The 21863-nt window shown below is 32.8% G+C and overlaps 1 protein-coding gene across 2 annotated transcripts; it reads left to right on the top strand.

Annotated features, from left to right (window-relative positions):
- Nucleotides 1-4038: 4038 nt before the first annotated feature.
- Nucleotides 4039-12865, top strand: LOC143068072 (uncharacterized). 2 transcript variants are annotated; one of them, XM_076241817.1, is made up of 3 exons: nucleotides 4039-4313; nucleotides 10894-11040; nucleotides 11410-12865. In XM_076241817.1, exons 2-3 carry the CDS (start codon nucleotides 10957-10959, stop codon nucleotides 12250-12252), a joined length of 927 nt encoding a protein of 308 aa, XP_076097932.1. In that variant the 5' UTR covers nucleotides 4039-4313; nucleotides 10894-10956; the 3' UTR covers nucleotides 12253-12865. The 2 variants fall into 2 exon arrangements, with proteins under 2 accessions (XP_076097932.1, XP_076097931.1); XM_076241816.1 differs by lacking the exon at nucleotides 4039-4313 and adding an exon at nucleotides 8380-8691.
- The last annotated feature ends 8998 nt before the right edge of the window (nucleotides 12866-21863 follow it).

The raw sequence follows: 21863 nt of genomic DNA, 5'->3' as shown, positions 1-21863 counted from the left end.
ATAAAATGAATCAGAAATACCAAAGAGATAATCGGAACTCAAAAGTTGAAGACAAACTGACAACTCAATGCCAACAAAAAACCAACTAAACACAATACGACGACAAAACAAACATAAATAAATCACACCATAGAAAAACTGGTCTGAATATTACGAACACAACCAAAACTATGGTTGATATCAAGTGTCATAACTTTGCTTTAGGATTTGTGGGTTTAGGGATTTTGTACCATGAATTATAACACCATATAGTCCTGCTTTACCACAAAATATCAACACGTGTCGCTGCTGTTGTGTGTGTAATGAAGTCAGTAAGTGGACAAATAAATCTTATTATGTAATTAAAAATCCAGGATGATGTTAAAGTTCAAATGTTCGAATTTTCCCACACTGAAACAGTCTTTAAAGTTGAATTGTTCGAATGTTTAACAAATCGTCACACGGTAATGTAATCGTATAACTGTTCAGTCCTGATGGAGTATTTTGTGATATTCAGTGCATTTGTTCCAGCCTAACCACTAGGGGGAGACTTGATGAAATCTCCTGTAAAAGTCACATATGGACCTTATATAGTTCAGAGGGTCAGCAATCAACTTTCAACAATAGCCCATTACTTTTGGTATTTCATAGAGTTGTCAAGGTATTAAATTATACATGTATTAGGTTGGGCAGATTAACGTCGGCAAAATACATGTACAATAAATGTATGTTAGATACATATACTTGTATCAATTATGTTAGATTAGAATACACCTTGTTAAATATTGTTCTCTCCCCAATTTTGTAACATCAGGAGGTCGATAGCCAGCAAAGCGTTTTGCTTCCATATTTTTACTATTTCTGTGTATTTGTCTTGAGATTACCCACCTATTATCATTCACATTTCCTTATCCGTTCGCATTTAGTAGAAATTGTTACGGATCCATTTATATTGTTTGTTTTATCAATACGTTAATTCCTACGAAATTATTTTTTGTATGCATCGTTTTTGTCAAAATGTTTGTGTTGTTTGTATACTTCACAATGAGATTGTTTGCAAAATAATACCAGTGTTTGTGAGTTTTGTTTTTCCTTTTGGTATATAATTTATTGATATTACCGTGCCGTGTTCTTCAATAAACAGATGTCGTCACATGATCGTTCAGCAAGGAATTCCGAAGAAACCTTACTAGAGCCGGCTTGCACTAAGATTAAAAAATATGATAATTTGTTCTGTGATTTTTTGTTTTAGGCGTAACAGCAAGACTGAGTTGACGAACAGCAAATTTTATGGACTGTCCATTATTTATGGATCTGTAGAGGTGTTTTGTTTTAGATTTCTACATCATATTCCTTCTATTATATTCAATTGATTTAAAACCATGTTTATTTGTCTTAACTATTAAGACCAATAGTTATCTGAAAATTTTACATTTTTTTTCTTTAGATAACGGAGCGACTATAGAGATCTTGTGCTATGACAGAAAGAAAAAATAAAAAAAAATTAGGATAACTTCTAATTTCATTGTTGAAGTCAGATATCCTGTATGGAAAATTCATTGAAGAAGGAATGAAAATTAAAGTAGAATAAAATAAAATTTCCTAGATTAAATATCCATAGATGATAAGAGAAACAGCTCAGTATCAGTATTAAGAGAATCTTTTGCAGTAAATACAAACCTTCAAATTAACGAACAAAACTAGGCTTTACACAAACAAAAAATCAAAATAGTAATAACAAACTCCACGGAAAAACTAAATGGCAAACTCAAAAGCTCAAATACATCAAACGAATGGATAACATCTGTCATATTCCTGACTTGGAACAGGCATTTTTGACAAACAGTTGAGCATTCGAAAATTTCTAATAAGACAATACTCAATAAAATAAGATACAAAGCTGAATTCTTTTCACAAACAATTACCTTATCAACACTAATCTAAGTAATAGTTTTGATTGTACCGTGGGAAGGTTTGGCAAGTCTTCTACCAGTGTAAAAATCTTTTTATTTTGGTTCCCAACCTGACTTAAAAGTGTAAAAACGAACAAAAGCTGTCAATGAGGTATACACTTTTAAATCCTTGTATAACATGTTCCGTATGGTTTTAACATAAAGTAAGAGATCTTCCATTTGTGAGAAGAAACTCTATCCTTTACAGAAACGTATAAATTAGAACATCGTTCACCGATAAAATTTCCTGCAATACATGACACAATTAAGGCAGTTGTACTGATCCTGGCATAATCATATATGTTTACGACCCAGTGACCCAAATAATTATCAAGAATTTGTTAATATCATTTTTGCTGGGACGTTTCATGGAAACAAATATTTGGTCATCTTCGTATTGATATAAATGTTTTCTTGTCATTTAATTACCCAACTTTTTATATCAGTTTTATAACAGATTGTTTGTCAGACAAAAAAGAACTAAATTTACTATTTTTCTCATAATTTTTAGGTCCATAGAAAGGGTACATGTAGTTAAAACTTGCATTTTATATCATGATTTCCTTGTTAGACCTTGCTGCTAACGAGGAAGTTATATTAAACCATGAGTTTCAAGTGGTGACGTTGACATTTCCCCTTTGAACATTTACAGAAGCCATCACTATTGGTTGACCGCTGTGGAATACCTGTCTCGATTATGTTCCCATTGTCCTTATCACTGATGATGCCACGTATGAAGAAGGATCTGTTTACCCTTCCGGGGCACCTGAGATCAATCCCGTTTTTTCGTGTGATTTGTGTTGGTCAGTCTTGAATTTTCTATGGTTTTTTTGTTAAATTATTTTGTCTTGGTCTGTTATTATATTGGTTTGTTTTGTTTCTTACAAGTTTGAAGATCCCTTGGTATCTTTCACCTCTTCGTCTAAAATCGAGATCATTTATAGCTTGACATACAGTTAAAACGTTTGTCTATTAGCCCCACTACATGTATTTGTAATTTTTCACCTCAACAATCCTTGCTCTAAACATACTTTTTTTAAAGTGTAATTCGGAACTCCAAAGAACCTTCAATCAACCATTTTCTACTTTTGAAAATGTCTATACCAAGTCAGAAATATGACAGTTGTTGTCAATTCGTTTGATGTGTTTCATCATGTAATGTTGTCATTTTAATGTTATATTTAACATTGCCATAAAAGCGGGAGGTTTGGCATGCCACAAAACCAGGTTCAACCTACCATTTGTTTTCTTAAAAAGTCAGGAAAATGGCCATTGTTATATTATAGTTTGTTGCTGTGTGTGTTACATTTTATTGTTGTGTTTCTGTTGTATCATAGTTCTCCTCTTATATTTAATGCGTTTTTTCTAAGTTTTAATTTGTAACCCGGATTTGTTTTTTCTCAATCGATTTATGAAATTTGAACAGCGGTATACTACTGTTGCCTTTATTTGTCATTTGAGTTTGCCACTTGAATAGGGACTATCCGTTAAGAATTTTCCTCGGAACGCAGTAGTTTTGTGATTTTACTTTTTTCTTTGATTCATTTGACATACGATTACAATTTGAGTATTATTCAAGTATATTTATATTTTTTGGTTTATTGAGATATTATTCTCTTTTACATAAATTTTATACGAAATGTCCGTTATTGGCAATAATACTGTAATGTATTGGAAAATATTTATTTTCGTTTCATGAAATGTAAAACGGTAAATTGATATCACTTAACAAAACACGACCCTTTTGTAAGATTCCATACAAATACCTAATATGGGAACATTTAAACAAGATTTTCACGTCGTTTAAAAATATTTTAGTGGTTTGTTTTGATAAAAAATCAATTGAATTTATACAAATGAATGATAATAATATAATCAAACTGCAATATTAATCAAAAACATGCTCGTTTGCTTTCCTGTTTAAGTGAGATTTCAATGCCTTTTGTGTGACAAACTTTCACGGTGTATACACTTCAATGTTTCCTTAAGTCATGGTGGAAAATATGATGTAGATCAATTCATTAAAACTTTACCCCTTTTAAAAGCGATTGTGTATTTAAATTGAAATACCGTCTCAACAACATTGAAATACACATTGAAATAGTCTATATAAGATATTGAAACAGACAGGATTTTTTAGAAATTCTATACCATATATTTATTTCGTTTTAATCTCTATGTTTATGCAAGTATGACGTGAAATATTATAGATAGTTTAAACACAATCAAATAGAACAATACATTTTACTTAATAGGGTTTTTAATGTTAATGAATTGAGATAGAAAGTATAAATTTCTTTTCGAAAGCAGGCAACCTTTTCTTTTTTTTATGGACAGAGAGAATTCCGTACTATCACAGAGAGATAGAAAGGTATGATTAAGGTAAGACTTCAGTATTTTATATGGAAACTTCTGTAAATTGGATAACTTCATATATTGTCGTGACTAAAAAATTAAATTATTTCTTTGAAATATTATATTTTCTTTAGTTGGTGAAAACTTTCACTAGAAAAAAATGTAAAATGGGATTAAAAAGGTTAAAAGTATATGTCTAGCTTTCTGTGTTTTTTTATATATATATTTCTATATCAGTCAAATAGTTCAAAATTTAGGCCTACTTTCTCTCATATGTATGGCTTAATACGTTTTGATACATATCATTATAATTCTATTTTACTTTCAAATATTTAGTATCATGTCATAAAGGCACCTATTGAGAAATAAAAATAAAAAAAGTCAAAATTTTCCAAAATTGACTACTTTTTTAGCTCACCTGGCCCGAAGGGCCAAGTGAGCTTTTCTCACCACTTGGCGTCCGTCGTCCGTCGTCGTCGTCGTCGTCCGTCGTCGTCGTCCGTCGTCGTCGTCGTTAACAATTTACATTTTGAACTTCTTCTAGAGAACCACTGAATGGAATGGAACCAAACATGGCATGAATGTTCCTTATGAGGTGCTGACCAAGTGTTGTTACTTTGTAGCCGATCCATCATCCAAGATGGCCGCCAGCGGGGGACTTAGTTTAACATAGGACCCTATGGGAAATGCATACAAATGACTTCTTTTAGAGAACCACTGAATGGAATGAAACCAAACATGGCATGAATGTTCCTTATGAGGTACTGACCAAGTGTTGTTACTTTGTTGCCGATCCATCATCCAAGATGGCTGCTAGCCGGGGACTTAGTTTAACATAGGACCCTATGGGAAATGCATACAAATGACTTCTTTTAGAGAACCACTGAATGGAATAAAACCAAACATAGCATGAATGTTCCTTATGGGGTGCTGACCAAGTGTTCTTACTTTGTAGCCGATCCATCATCCAAGATGGCCGCCAGCAGGGGACTTAGTTTAACATAGGACCCTATGGGAAATGCATACAAATGACTTCTTTTAGAGAACCACTGAATTGAATGAAACCAAACATGGCATGAATGTTCCTTATGAGGTGCTGACCAAGTGTTGTTACTTTGTTGCCGATCCATCATCCAAGATGGCCGCCAGCGGGGGACTTAGTTTAACATAGGACCCTATGGGAAATGCATACAAATGACTTCCTCTAGAGAACCACTAAATGGAATGAAACCAAACATGGCATGAATGTTCCTTATGAGGTGCTGACCAAGTGTTGTTTCTTTGTTGCCGATCCATCATCCAAGATGGCCGCCAGCGGGGGACTTAGTTTAACATAGGACCCTATGGGAAATGCATACAAATGACTTCCTCTAGAGAACCACTGAATGGAATGAAACCAAACATGGCATGAATGTTCCTTATGAGGTGCTGACCAAGTGTTGTTACTTTGTTGACGATCCATCATCCAAGATGGCCGCCAGCCGGGAACTTAGTTTAACATAGGACCCTATGGGAAATGCATACAAATGACTTCTTTTAGAGAACCACTGAATGGAATAAAACCAAACATAGCATGAATGTTCCTTATGGGGTGCTGACCAAGTGTTGTTACTTTGTAGCCGATCCATCATCCAAGATGGCCGCAAGCGGGGGACTTAGTTTAACATAGGACCCTATGGGAAATGCATACAAATGACTTCTTCTAGAGAACCACTAAATGGAATGAAACCAAACATAGCATGAATGTTCCTTATGGAGTGCTGACCAAGTGTTGTTACTTTGTAGCCGATCCATCATCCAAGATGGCCGCCAGCGGGGGACTTAGTTTAACATAGGACCCTATGGGAAATGCATACAAATGACTTCTTCTAGAGAACCACTAAATGGAATGAAACCAAACATAGCATGAATGTTCCTTATGGAGTGCTGACCAAGTGTTGTTACTTTGTAGCCAATCCATCATCCAAGATGGCCGCCAGCGGGGGACTTAGTTTAACATAGGACCCTATGGGAAATGCATACAAATGACTTCTTTTAGAGAACCACTGAATGGAATGAAATCAAACATGGTATGAATGTTCCTAATGTGGTGCCGACCAAGTGTTGTTACTTTGTAGCCGATCCATTATCCAAGATGGACGCCAGCGGGGGACTTAGTGTAACATAGGACCCTATGGGAAATGCATACAAATGACTTCTTTTAGAGAACAACTGAATGGAATGAAACCAAACATTGCATGAATGTTCCTTATGCCGTGCTGACCATGTGTTGTTTCTTTATAACCCATCCATCATCCAAGATGGCCGCCAGCATGGGACTTAGTTTAACATAGGACCCTATGGGAAATGCATACAAATGACTTCTTTTAGAGAACCACTGAATGGAATGAAATCAAACGTGGCATGAATGTTCCTAATGTGGTGCTGACCAAGTGTTGTTAGTTTGTAGCCGATCCATTATCCAAGATGGCCGCCAGCAGGGACTTAGTTTAACATAGGACCCTATTGGAAATGCATACAAATGACTTCTTTTAGAGAACCACTGAATGGAATAAAACTAAACATTGCATGAATGTTCCTTATGAGGTGCTGACCAAGTGTTGTTACTTTGTAGCAGATCCATCATCCAAGATGGCCGCCAGCAGGGGACTTAGTTTAACATAGGACCCTATGGGAAATGCATACAAATGACTTCTTTTAGAGAACCACTGAATGGAATAAAACTAAACATTGCATGAATGTTCCTTATGAGGTGCTGACCAAGTGTTGTTACTTTGTAGCCGAACCGCCATCCAAGATGGCCGCCAGTGGGGGACTTTTGAATGAAATTAAACATGTTCCTTTCCTTATCAATGAGGTTGTGTTGTCACTTTTAGCCAAATTTTATATTTTTTCATATGATTTCAAAAACCCAAGTAGAATCAGGTGAGCGATACAGGCTCTTGGGAGCCTCTAGTTTTTTAAACACATTTGTCGTTAGAAAACATTTAACACATGCTGCTTTTCAATAGCATGGTTATGCAAACGATATAATATACTAATATACCTCATATATATTAGATTTTTTCACAGGCTATAATAGTTGTGTAGAAGATTATAAGTTAAACGTTTTTTTCATGAAATCATCCCTTATCAATTCAAATACTTGCCTGTTGTACTAATAATTATTGTTCTGGAAAAAAAAAGCTGACTTCACCATGCTAAAAATATGAAAACTCTTAACTCAAAGATTATTAGAACAGCTTAATTCATTTATCAAAGGTAAATTGTTTAACCTAAGATATAGAATTAGAAAAAAGAGCCGGTATAACCGAAACGATTTTTTGAATTTAGCTAGATTTGAAAAAAAATAAAAAAATAAGACGTAAGCTTTAAAAAAAAATAACATTCAGTACGAGAAGGTTCTTTCATGTTAATGGGGATATAAAGAAAGGGGAAAAAGGAGGTAGCATTCATGAATAAAATACAATTCAATACAACTGAAGCTTATTTCTCATAATGAATTTTTAATTATTAACCTACTAAATATTGTGATGTAACATGGGCCCTACGACAAATACTTCTTTAGTAAAAAGTCAAATCACAAAAATACTGAACTCCGATGAAAATTCAAAAAGAAAAGTCCCTGATCAAATGTCAAAATAAAAAGCTCAAACACATCAAACGAATGGACAACAACTGTCATATTCCTGACTTGGCGAACTTTTAACAGATGTAAGCTAGATATTGAAATATATATGAAATATTGGAATGTATACAGGTTCCCGGAAGTTTAGAATAACTAGAAACTAGGCCCTTATGTAAATCACTTACACAAATCAATATCCTTTATTACAAATTCAAATATTTATTATATTGCATGGGAATTTCAATATTTAAGGCTTATAGAATTTCTCTTAACGTCTTTTTCGTTATTGATTAGGACAATTAAAAAGATTAAATCATGTGAATAATTATGCCATTAACCTATAAACTTCATAAGAAACAATAAGCGAAATCATGACCATTCGATGAAAATTGGTCATCAGGCCATTTGAGGTTTACTATCAGTCCATCAGAATGGCATTATATTGCAACAGTGTCTTTGTCTATGAACTATTCTAAACCAAACTGCTTATACGCGTATTTGATTTAAAACAATAAATATTTTCACTTTAGTATGATCGATAGTTTAAAATCACTGATTCACTGAATGTAATTTATTATTAATGATTTACTCTGGTTTTTCAATAATCGTCGCCAACAACACGTTTTTCAAATGTCATTGTATGGATGATGGAATATTAAATCAGTTCATGAATTACTCCACTAAGTTTTTGAACCTGTTCTGGATTCATAATTTATGTGCTCAGAAAAACAAAGCACATGTGCATTTTTGTTTGGATGTTTCAACGATTCTGTTAAGGTGAGTTTCGGTACTGCCAATATTTGTTTCATTTAAAGTGAGAAGTTTTGTTTACGTTTAGCATTGTATATAGAATTACTTTTCGTTTCAAAAATGGGTTCACTTGTTTTTTTAATTTAAAATAGGAAATTGAAAATATTGAAATTAAAGAGAATATATTCCGACTAAATTTTAGGAATTTGACGAAGCTACCGTGTGAGAAGTATACTTCAATGGTTTGTAGGTTAAAAAATAATGCTGGCTCAAACAAATCTTGGATTCTACATTCAGACATGTATAAAATTTAACTGATGAGGTGTAGCACAGGTTCAGCTAGATATAATATAAGTTTAATCTACCGTTAGCTTCGGAAAATAACGTTGTTCGATAGCGGTTTAATTTGTAAGTTTTTATGGACATCCTTTAGAATTGGCCTTAACGTTTTGTATGTGTATTATATTTGTCTCACAGCACAAATTAGGGGCGATATCTTTTTGCGCCAAAAAGTAACTCATTTGCGCCACAACTTAATTGCGCCACCTAATTTTCTAAACTAAAGGTATCATTAGCGCCAATAAAATAATCATTTAATTGTGCCAATTTTATTTATTTTTATTTATATATAACAACTACAATGGTTGAATCTCCTCTTCCTTTATGATTGACCGCCCTCTTCCTTTATCCGGGCTTGGGACCGGCAGTTCTTGCAACTTTCACTAAGTCAGGAAAACATTTTCTTGTATCAAGCTTTTGATTTTGATGGCAATAGACAAAATACTAAAAGGGAATATAATGTCCATTCTTAAAGTCATGTGTAGTATAAAGTTGTTTGAAATATTTTGGACAACACTTAAAGGTACCATCATCATCTTTTTTTTTGTAACAACAACAATATCATCCAACATTCTGTGAAATTCTGCTCGACTTTTAAGTTGAGCCGGATACAGCGTTCTTCTCTCTCTTTATTCATTGATGGACGCACATATTTCAAATCTTTCCTTTCTAAATTTTCTTCTTCAATTTTGAAGAGCTATGAATTTGTTAATTTTGAAGGTCGCTCTGACAAGTAAAACATGTACAGGTATGATATAGGTAAACTAATATTTACAGGTAAATGTGGCGCAATTTCATTTCATTTATTGGCGCAATTAATACCATCAAAATAAAAGAGAGTGGCGCAATTATTACCTTTTCAAAACTGCAATTGGCGTAAATTGATTCTTCCCCAAATTAGTATACAACAAGCAAATAAATTAATTAAATTGACACTTAAAGCTATAGTCACATGGAATATCTGACTGTGTAATATAAAGGAGAAAACGACAAAAAAAAAAATGTAAATAAAAAAAAAAAGAAAAAAGCGGCATGAAAAAAGAAATAAAATTAAAGTAACTCTATACGAGGTCATGTATGATCAGTATATAAACAGTAGTTTGAAACGTATTCATGTATGCAGTGATTTGTAAAAGTGGTTGCTAAATGTATATTGATTCTTTGCTATTAAAATGTTTTATTGTAAAAATATTGCATCTATATAAAGGATTAAATAATGTCTCCGTATCTATTATGATTCACAAAAAGAGGTAAAAACAAAACATATACAGGAAGCTGCTACCAAAAAGTTGTTTTTGTTAAATACGAAATTTAAAAATAAGGAGATATCGTTATCATTGAAACATCTATCAACGTGAAACTAGATGAAAAGGATGAAAACACCTATATACCGTACGGCTTACACCATTGAGTTAAAAGTTAAAACCATAACGGTTAAAAAGTAAAAAAAAAAAATATGACACGGCATGACAAAATATGAATCGATTCAAAATAGAAAACCAACAGCCTGATTTTTGCTAGAAAACAAAGTGAAAAAGTCCATACAGTGCCCAACAAGTTACAACCAACGATTAACGGGTATCAGATGAAGGACAGGCACATACATAATGTTGCTCTGTTAACCATGTTTGTGAACAATCAACCCACGATATCAACACGACATAAGAACACAATGTAAAAATGTAGAAAGGGTTTAAGTCATCAGACCAATACTTAGTAAGAACTAAAAGGAGTTATTGAAATATTGAAAGTAAGTCCAGAGATAGATCACTATTGTTTCCCTTAGTTTGGACCAGTGCTCAAGTGAGTTTATTCGTTGTTTAAAAACAGGTTGAATTGAAGTCTTATAATATGAACGTAAAGCTATTAGCACTTCCGTGTTTTTTATAGGTTGACGAATTTTGTAAAGAAAGCCGATGATGTAAATGCAATACCCATTTGATTACATTTAGAATGTCGAACGAAACGACGACAGAGACATCAACAGCTCCTCCAAAAGAAGAGTCTGGTAAAAGTACCAATGAAAATCTTGCAGAGGTAAATATATAATTAAGCAATTTGATGTATTAATATTATTAGAACTTCACCTACACGTACACATACATTCGAGTGGACATGTTTCTATTGTCTTCGCAATTTAAATCCATTATAAAGTCAAAGAGAGATATTTTCCCTGATTTATGTAGTCTATGAAACTGAAAACACCCGTGTCACCTTAATATCAAATATTAAAGTTTTTTTCTCCAAATGTTTGCTTAATCTTAGAGATTTTTAAATCTTCGCATCATGAAAGATTCCATTTTATATATAAAAAAGTTTTTTTTAGATCACAAAAGGAACGTATAAATATATTTTCAATTTTTCTTAATTGCGTAAATTAAATTTTTATTATTCTTTTCGTTGCAGTTATTGTCAGATATATCTGTTGAAAGAGAAGAAAGTGTATTTAGTTTAAAACGGTTACTTGACGTTGGAAATAATAAAAATGTTCTTCGTCAGAACTACGTCGACGAAACTGTTCTCAAATTTACGATGCGCCGAATAGAAGGCGATAAAGACATGGTTGCTGCTGATTTATGTCGTGAACAGAATGTATTCAAGAAGAAATTAAAAGTTTACCGAGATAAACAGAGAAAACTAACTGCAAAACGGCTTGCAAATGAACGAAAGATATATGATACAAAACATAACAATGTTAACGAATCAACTGACTCTTTAGAAGATCTTCTAAGAAAACAGTTGACAGTGCGGAGACCTGTTATAAAAAAGCAAAGACCTGCAACATGTATACCTACAATGCTGCAACTAAAAACCAAAACAGACCATCTTAAAGGCACAGAAAGCGTTGAGTTCGATAAGAAATTTTTTATCAACAGAAAAAGATATCGCGTTGATTTGAGGCCAAAGATTTCTCATACCTATCGTGAAAAACCTGAAATGCTTGAAAAAGTAGTGAACGGAAACAGAGGGTATCTTACTGATCCAAAAGAAGCCGTTAGATATTTTGAAGATGACGAAATCGATGAGCGGAAAGGTATTTACGCCTTGTTGACAGACATTCGGAAAAAAGTCGAACAAAGAAAATTAAAAGTTGGTCAGGAGAAAATGAATTTGTATTTAGATAAATATTTTCCAAGGAAAATTAAAACTGTCATTTTGAGTGACGGACAAGAGACTGATTTGGAAAAGATCCAGGATCAAGCACAGAATATAACAGTTACACTTCGATCCCAAACAACGTTGTCATAAGGAACATATCTCTATATTTGGTTAATTTTTTCGCCATATATGTTTACAAACCAATAGTTAAAAAAATATCAATTTCAGGGACAAACTTATTTACAGTATTTGAAGATAACAAGGAAATATTACTTTAAGTTTAGAATTTATATGATAAAAGTGATAAGCGGCTTTCCTAAAATTGTAGAGCATTTAATTTATATTCTTTACGAAATATTTCTACGATGACTATTATATTCAAGTACTTATACATGTATACTGGTTTAAATGGCTATTATTTGATTGGTACATATATTGGTACAAGAAACTGATGCTTAGTTTGTCATTAACAGAAATTGAATATGTTAATGCGAATAAAACGTAATAAATTAGACTGTATGATAAGAATTTATCAATTAGAAAAAAAATATTTGAAGCTATTTAAACTATACAAATATTTGAAAACCCGAAATGAATATGAATAAAATTTTTAAATGAAAAATCAAGTCGTAATAAGAATATAGATTCAGTGCATGTATACACATTTTCCAGTTCAATTACTGAAGTAAATCAGCTTTGAGAGAAGTTATTTTTTGCTATTGCTGTTACATAATTAGCGCGCAATAAAACTTAGCAATACGAATATATCTTTTTATTCTTTACCAATTAACTAGAGATATGTTATTAAAATTGAATTTTATTGCTTCGTAGAATACAGACTGACTGCAGCTGAATACAGTGTTTCTGCACATCTATGTCTTGAACAAAATGTATACAAGAGAAAATTATAAAACTAACCGAGGCAAACATAAACATATGACTGCAAAACGACTTTCAAATGAAGGAAATATGTTCTCTCTGACCGAGCTCGAATTATCGGTTGTATAACTTTTGGAAAATAGTGCTGTAATCATGCCTTGTTAAAAAGTCATAAATCGATTTAGAATAAAACCCCAAAAAAATCTCTCAGTCGGAGTATTTTTGACGTCACATCAAAAACTATTTAAGATTACGGGAACACTATTTAAACTGTTGTTTGCACGGGTCTTTGGTTAGATATTATTCGCATCATGAAAATGAAGACACGAAATTGTGTATAATTTTAAAACCAGGACTGCTGGAATTCGTTTTTGCTAAGGTTAGGTTCGTTTCGAATCATAACTTCGATACCAGTAAGGTAATATATTTGTTGTATAAAAAAGTGTGAATGATGATCTTTATTTATCTGATTTTGATATCGAAGACCTTTTAACTTTTTGTCACTTGTTATACTTATTCTGCTTAAAGGTTGCATTTCTGTAAATATTGACAATGCAATTTCCCATAGGAACTCCTTTTACGGCTAAAACTGTACCACTTTTACTATGAAGTTTTGAAAAAAATCTTATCCTAGAATTGAAAGTTCATATGCACCACAATTTTTTTCAAAGGTCAAAATATAGGGCTGTGCGGCATATTTTCAACGTTTATATGCCCTGAACTTCTCAGAGTTTAAACTTACACTAATTTTCTTAACTACCCCTACCTCGAATGAAAGGTTACCATAGATTTCAATGTAAACAATATGCACGTGTTTATTTACTGGTAACATTCCCAAGTTCTGTCTCTGCGATATGGAACACAGAGAGCATAACTGGGAACCAGTATGTAAACAAAATGAATTTTCTATGAATATTCAATTACTCCCCAAAAGAGGCGTGTTTTGAGAAACAGCTGTATTTACAAAGTGCAACCTAAAGCCCATATGAAAAATGGAATCAGGTTATATCTTTTAGATCTTTGAAAGGGAAAGTAAAAGTGTACATTCAGATTGTAAAAATAAAAATGAGAATGAAATCAAATTTTAAATCATTTGTATATACCTGTATAACATATACTAGTAGTTTTGTTAAAATTTGTTTCAAACGCTGCATTTTATTGCTCGGTTAATGGTGTCTTTTCTTAATGTTTCGGTTGATTTGTTTTGTTTCTGTGTCTGTTCAGGAATTTATTGCACAGCGGTCAGATCATAGCCGTAAAAACAATTACAACAAGAAGTAATTGTAACAGGATGCTGTTACGAAGTCTCCCAAACAAAGCTCCCATATTTCGCCATTCCCATGGTCCCTTATGCGTTTCATTTGTTTTATTGTCCCATACAAGAATATATATGGTTTAGGGAAGAAGAAGAAGAACAATAAGTCTGTTATGGACATATTTGTGCAAATCGTGATACAAGCGTGAAATTGGTATATGGGTGGACTAAATGATAATTAAAAAAATTCAGCTGCTGGCCATAAAAAAAAAAAAATGGCAAAACGTGGAAAATATCAATTTGATCATTCTATCAACTGATATTACGGACTTTGTCAAGTTCAAATGTATATATAGTTTGTTTAGAAAGACAGGTTGCTTACATTTTGTATCTTATAATTATCTGACTGTTACCAATACACAAACCTGAAGGCCAGAACGGTAGCAGTTACAGTTACCAACACAGCTGAATTTCTTGCATCCGCATTTAAAAAAAATTATGACACGAGAATCAGCGTGCGCGGCCATCAAGGAAGTCCATTTTGGTTTCCAATTGTAACATGTCCACTTTGATATGCTTCTCTTTTCATGTGCTCCAGAAGATTAAAACCGTTTGCAAGGAAGCAGCGGCCTTATGATCGATGCTATTCCGCCTTCGACAGTTATTTGAGAGACTTAATAAATAATCATTTCAGGAATACCAACTTATACACCAGTCGCGCGTTTCCATTATAAAATACACATCAATGTCGCTCGATTAAGAAAAAGTAAAGTAGATGATGAGGTTTTTTAATCTATATAAACACAATAGGTTCTGTGTTATTCGGGGCTGAATAGAGGCAAATAAAGGCAACAGTAGTATACCGCTGTTCAAACTCATAAATCCATGGACAAAAAACAAAATCGGGGTAACAAACTAAAACTGAGGGAAACGCATAAATATAAGAGGAGAACAACGACACAACACTACAATGTAACACACACAGAAACGGACCAAGCATCAGACAAAATCACACGAGAATAACAAATATAACATCAAAACAAAATACATGAATTTGGGATAGACAAGTACCGTGACACGTCTTATCTCAATGTCAATTTACACTCAAAAAACACACACAGAAACGAACTATAATACAACAATTGCCATATTCCTGACTTGGTACAGGACATTTTTAAAGGAAAAAATGGTGGGTTGAACCTGGTTTTGTGGCATGCCAAACCTCGCACTTGCAATGGCAATGTTAAATATAACATTGAAATGACAACATAATATTACAGGACTACAATACAAATAATTAGGAGAACGTATTAGACAAAGAAATACATGATTAATGAATAACAAAAAGCATCAGGTTTAAAATTTAATACGCCAAAAACGCGCCTCGTCCACACAAGACTCACCAGTGACGCCCAGATATAAAAGAACGAAAGCGAAAAAAAGTACAAAGTTGTACAGTACTGAAGATCAAAAGTTGAAAAAGGTTGTGTCAAATACGGCTATGTTTTTATGCTTAGGATAAGAACATCCTTATTATTTAGAACAATTAATGCTATTGCAAACAGTAAATTTTATCAAATGAATATAACAGATATACATAATGAAGCTGAAGTATTAACTCATTACATAAAACAAACACGAATACATAATGCAAAGACCAACACAGAATAGACACACCCGACTCAGTCCAGGCCTCAACGCAGTAAATTATGAAAATGACGTCACATACGATGGTGAAAAGGCATTAAAAATTACGTCACATATGAAAAACTATATCTCAAAAGTAAGATAGAATTAGGATTGATTAAAGATTATAATAGAACTAAATACTGATATTGCATTTAAACACAATGCATATTGCAATACTGATTAATAGCAATTAACTATAATATGTATATGTCCAGTTTGTTATGAATCCAACTTCAACAGTAGTGTCAAATATGTTACATGTCTGCTTATCATTATCCTGTTCTTTTAAATGATTTTTTCAACTAATGTATTCGTATATAGCATTAATTGATATTCAACAAAGTACATATATTTCCTAGTTTAATACTCAATTGCAAAAATCTTCGAAACGATGTTTTTTACAAACAAAACAGTCAGAAGCAATAGAATGAAAGTGTTTACACGAAGAAAAGAAAGAAAAAAAAAACCCACAACATAGCACAAATACATAAGTAAGTTAATGTAAACAAATAGTTATCTTCAGACCAGGGGCCTAGTTTTCGAAAGTAGCCTAGTAAGATATGTCATAAGATACAATGTATATCATTAGACAAATTCTATGACTATCTTATGACTTTCATATGATGTATAAATAAAATCAACAGTAGCATGCCGCTGTTCAACAGTCGATTCGATTAAGCAAAAACAAATCCCAGTAACAAACTAAAACATCAACTTTAAGATAAAAACAACGGAACAACAGGGACACCGATGTCATATACTGTAAATCACGGTTGCACGGTAGTATTTACATTCCGGAAATTAAGTTGCTCGTTTGTGTACACTACTGAAGTCAATATATATAAACAGTGTGATTTTTCAAAAAAAAAAAACAACCCAGTATCTACTGAACATACTTTCCAAAGCTGAGGGATGAATCAGATTTTTTGAAAGTTTTGTTATACTGCATGATAAAAAAAAGACCGTAGGTTTCCAAAAATAGCAAATGAAAAATATAAACGGTCATCATACATATTAAAATAACTGATAACTAATGAATATAATAATTAGTGTACGTCATTCAACTGAGTATGTAGAATTTGGTCAGTGTTAGAAAGTGATAAAATTCAAAAAAGGATTTTTTTTATCCCTATGGGCCAGGAAATACTACCATGCAACCTCAAAGGTGTCCCTATTTCTACCTATGCTACTCCTATGACTGTCATAAGTGAACATATTTTATTTCTTTTTGAATGATGATTAAAAAACACAACGGTAAACCTGAAAAAATATTTAAAAATGATTATTACAATTCCTACTATTTAGGAATATTTTATTGTTGCATTATACTGAACATGAAATCATATATCAAAATAAAGTAATAATTTGTTTGAAATTATTTGTTAATATCTGTGTCATTTTAGTCACTTGTGGAGAGTTGTCTCATTTGCAATGATATCACATCTTCTTTTTGTTTTTTTATATATAAGGATAAAAAATAGATATTTATTATACACAAACATGAGTAGAAAAGAAGTCCGACTTTTACGTCGCATGACATTCAGATTTCAATTGACGAAGTGGTGAGAAATAACTAATTCCTATTTGGCAGACTAGGCAACACAACAACAAAAAGATGCATATGAAGCTACATGTGCAAAGATAAATCAGTGAATGTATGCCGTATCTTTTATGGCAATCATAAGACCATCATAAAACATGTCGCCAGTGGTCTTAAGTTTACAACAGATTTATTAAATATTGTAACTTGTGACACTTTCATAAACATATCTTACGACTATGCTATGTCATATAACCATATAGGCATTTCTTAGTCATAAGATATTTTCGAAAACCAGGCCCCAGTTTTAGATCTAGAATTAGTACTAGTAGAACTGACGTCTTATCGACGATTGGTGATAATTTTTGCGCTAAGAAGAATAGTAAAACCCCGACGGAATTGCCTTGATGTGCAAGCGTATAGAAAGAAGTTGACGGAATAGTTAATCAATTCAAGAAAATGGCTTATATCCCTGAAAGTTGTAAACCACGTCATTTTAACAGCAAACAGGTTGACCCCATGGTTATCGATAATAATGCGCACGACACCTATTGGTGTGACAAAAAATATGTACGCAAACACTACGGACAATAACATGGCTGTTGGTCTGGCTAATGCGTTTTTTGCATTAATCTGTGACAGCTTTGATTTGTCGTGTTCACGCTTGATCAGACTAATTAGGATGGTTGGTGTGGCGATTAGAAGAATCACGAAGGGTCCAATGAAATAAAGCGTAACACAAGTATTGAGCATTATTCTATACAACATGGCAGCGCTAGGATCATTCCTGTCATATAGATCCGGGTTACAGATATTATTTTGATCTACTTTAGTACAATACGAGTAACCAGCTGTGAATCCAGTGATCAGAAGCATCATCAGTCCGACTCCGATTAGTGTATTACGTTTTGAAAACCAGATCTTTACCTTGAGGGGAAATCTAACTGCTGCTAATCGCTCTAGTGCCATATAAACTACAAACCACGATGACATCATCTTTCCAGCTCTATGAACCCCAAAATAAAATTTGCAGCCAATTGTCGAAAGCGCACGCAAGTCAACGCCAAAATATCTAATTACAAACATATTTTTAAACGGCTGAGTCAAGAGCACACTCATATCTGCAATCGCCAATCCGACTAAGAAGTATTTCGAAGCAAAATGGGAAAATGTTTTCGTGTTCATCAAAATAATTGTTATCGTATTGCCGAGAACACCAGTTACCAAACATATCGGTATGGAAACCATATTAACGTAGTCAAGAATGCTATTGGATGCTGTTGAGGTATTCGACAATATTGTTGTGTCTTCGAATTTTAAGTTTGGTGTGTACGAAAAATTGGTGGTAACACCTTCTGATCTTGACACATTTTCAACTAATGAATCCATGATCTGTAAAAAAAAAGTTAAAATCAAATCAAAAAGCATGTTAAAGTATGAAAGACACTTGATTTAAAAAATAAATAAAAAGGAAGATAGAAAGGTGAACTTGTTACCATTTATAAAAATAAATTCTTTGCCAAATAAGTATAGTTAAAAAGATATACAAGTTAAATAACAAAGGAATGGGTATGTGCCGATAACAAAGTTTTCGGCTTGTTGATAATGTTCATTATCAGCTGCGAGGTACTGTGAGAAGCTTCTTTCAAATTCATCGACAATGCTTCATATTGTGAAGAGAAGCGTTTATGTTGCAATATTAATGGGATGAAAATCTGTAAACGATTTATCTTTCTATACCCGGCTGTTGTTTTTTATGACAGATGTTTTTTTTTACTTTGTTTTGCAAACAAACTGGAATTGGTCTTTACACGAAGATGTCAAACGTTATGGGTCGAACATGTTCATATGATTAAGACATAATCTTTCCATTAGTTTTATTGAGCCCTGAATCAGGCGTGTAAGTAACTGCTTACAGTCCTTTCTTAACTTATGTTGATCGTTGTCATTTCGCTTTGTTTCTTCTATTCGGATTCGGGTTTCTTTAAACTGTGGGTAATATTTGTAGATTACATTTTAGCTATAGGTATACGCCGAGGGGTGCGATCTCACAAAAAGTTATCAAAGGTACCAGGCTTATAATTTGATACGTGAGACGCGCGTTTCGTCTTCATAAAACTCATCATTGACACTCATATCAAAATAGTTAGAAATCCAAACAAGTACAAAATTGAAGAGCATTGAGAACACAAAATACCAAAAATGTTGCGCAAAATATGGCGAAGGCAACCTATGCCTGGGATAAAGAATAATCCTTACAGTAAATTCATCAAAATTACCATATAGTTGATATTCATGTCAACACCAAAGTGCTGACTACTTAGCTGGTGATAACCTCGGGGACAAAACACGTTTAATCCCCCCCGTAGTTTTGGTCTAGATAAATAAAGACAACAGTAGTAAAGCGCTGTTCGAAATTCATAAATCGATTGAGAAAAAAACCAAACAAATCCGGGTTTCAAACTAAAACGGAGGGAAAGACATCAAATATAAGAGGAGAACTACGACACAACTGAAACACAACATTAAAATGTAACAATACAAAATGTAGCACTTGCTAGTTTTGTGTTTTTTTTTTTAAATTTGGTTCATCTGTGTATTTTGTAGTTTAGTGTGAGGACTATTAAGGTGAACGCGTATACATTATTGCATGGTCATCGTAAAACCTTCATCTGGATGTTGGATTTTATTCGCTGCGTTAAAGACCCATTTGTAGCCTAGGTTTTTTTTTCCTGCTCAATGGTCAGGCTGTTGTCTCTTCGATGCATTCTCCGTTTCCAATCTATATTCTATTGACATACCAAAGTTGAAAAGTGAATTGCAATTTTATGAAAATTTGAGCAAAATAATAATTTGATACATGAAATCAGATTTACGGTTAATTGTATGACAATTTACAGTATTTTACAAAACAATCAATAAGATTAACGGTACCAACTTATCTGCACCATATACACAATAAATGACTTTTCGTTGATGCTCGAGGTCAAAATATTTGAAAAGTCGAAACTTGTTTAAAAATAAAGAGCGTATAAACCAAAAAGTACTAAATTTTAATCAGCCGTACGTATTTTTGATCACGAAAATTGTTTGGAATATTTCAAAAATTTACTGTTTAAAACTTGCTCCTTGAAGGACTTTCGGAATAAGATCAATATAAATACCGCAATTTGTACAATCTTTTTTAAGTCTAGAATTTGTCAAAAGATACTACAAACGGATGCAACCAGATGTTAATACGGTTTCGATAGCTGTTCTATTGTACAAAATTTCACTGTCGTATTTTTGGACAGTGTAAATGACATTGTCAAAGTCAAATAACACCAAGAGTCTGTGTACTGTAATGTCTTCCTGTTTCAATACTGATAAAGGACATCGTAACCGCTGAGGAAACGTTTGTGAATAATGATGACCATAGACTGAAGCCATTTTATACAAATACTTACGCTTTCATCATGTTTATTTACCCTTTCTTAGTCAATCTGTTGAGTAAAGTATACCATGTGGATGATCAAAATACGAAAAATAAAAAATAAAAAACTAGTGGTAAAGTTTGTGAGTTTCAGAAAAGTATTCAAATTAATAAAGCTTCTATTGAGTTTTTAAATAGATTTTATAGTTTATATTGTCACTTTTTCTAACAAATATCCAAATAAATCATAATTTCAAAATTTATTTACGATTAATGTGAGAAAGGTTTTTTTATAAATCATATCAGTAACGAACGACCGACTACTGATCTGATGATACCCTCTAGTACTGATAGTCCAACAAAAGATATAAAGACTCAGTGCTGAAAAAATTAAAAGCACCACGTTATAAATATCATGGCGAAGCGATATTTTGGATTTACCTCCATCAAGCCGACTACTTGAAAGCAAAGGATGTATAAAAACTGAAACAGTTGAAAAGCTGTATGTCCACAAAGACCTAAAAATAGCCACTTCGATCTTAGTAAACCTTTGCCTGATGAAGTTGAAATTTTAATTTCTTTATTATTTCAAAAATTTATTAATGGAAAAATTTAGAAGGTTTGCTATTAATAATGTCTGAACCGAAGCACTACAACTGCGCTGATGCTTCATCGGGGACTTATTGTCCACCAAAAGAGGTATCGACTCGGTGCATTTAAAAAAAACTAAAAAAACAAAACATTATAAATTTTGAGGAGTTTAAGGTTTACTTTATGAATTTTCAAATTGTTGAAGGACGTACGGTGACATAAAGTGGCTTACATATATATCATTATAGCATCAGGTGGCCTTGTTGGCGATCTTAAATAAATAAATAAATAAATAATCTTTATTTCAAGAGGATGATCCCATTAAAACTAATCTTCCTGAGAGTCCTCAAAATAGTATTAACATATTTATAAGTACATAGAGTATTATAAAGTTA

This window comes from Mytilus galloprovincialis, chromosome 3, assembly GCF_965363235.1.
Source record: "Mytilus galloprovincialis chromosome 3, xbMytGall1.hap1.1, whole genome shotgun sequence".
Lineage (NCBI taxonomy): Eukaryota > Metazoa > Mollusca > Bivalvia > Mytilida > Mytilidae > Mytilus > Mytilus galloprovincialis.
This window is presented reverse-complemented; position numbering and strand designations above follow the sequence as displayed.

Excerpts from the sequence above, each read along its gene's own strand:
- LOC143068072 (XM_076241817.1), top strand. The coding sequence starts at position 10,957 with ATGTCGAACGAAACGACGACAGAGACATCAACAGCTCCTCCAAAAGAA. Across the intron at positions 11,041-11,409 it reads CCAATGAAAATCTTGCAGAG|TTATTGTCAGATATATCTGT; the intron begins GTAAATATATAA and ends TTTTCGTTGCAG.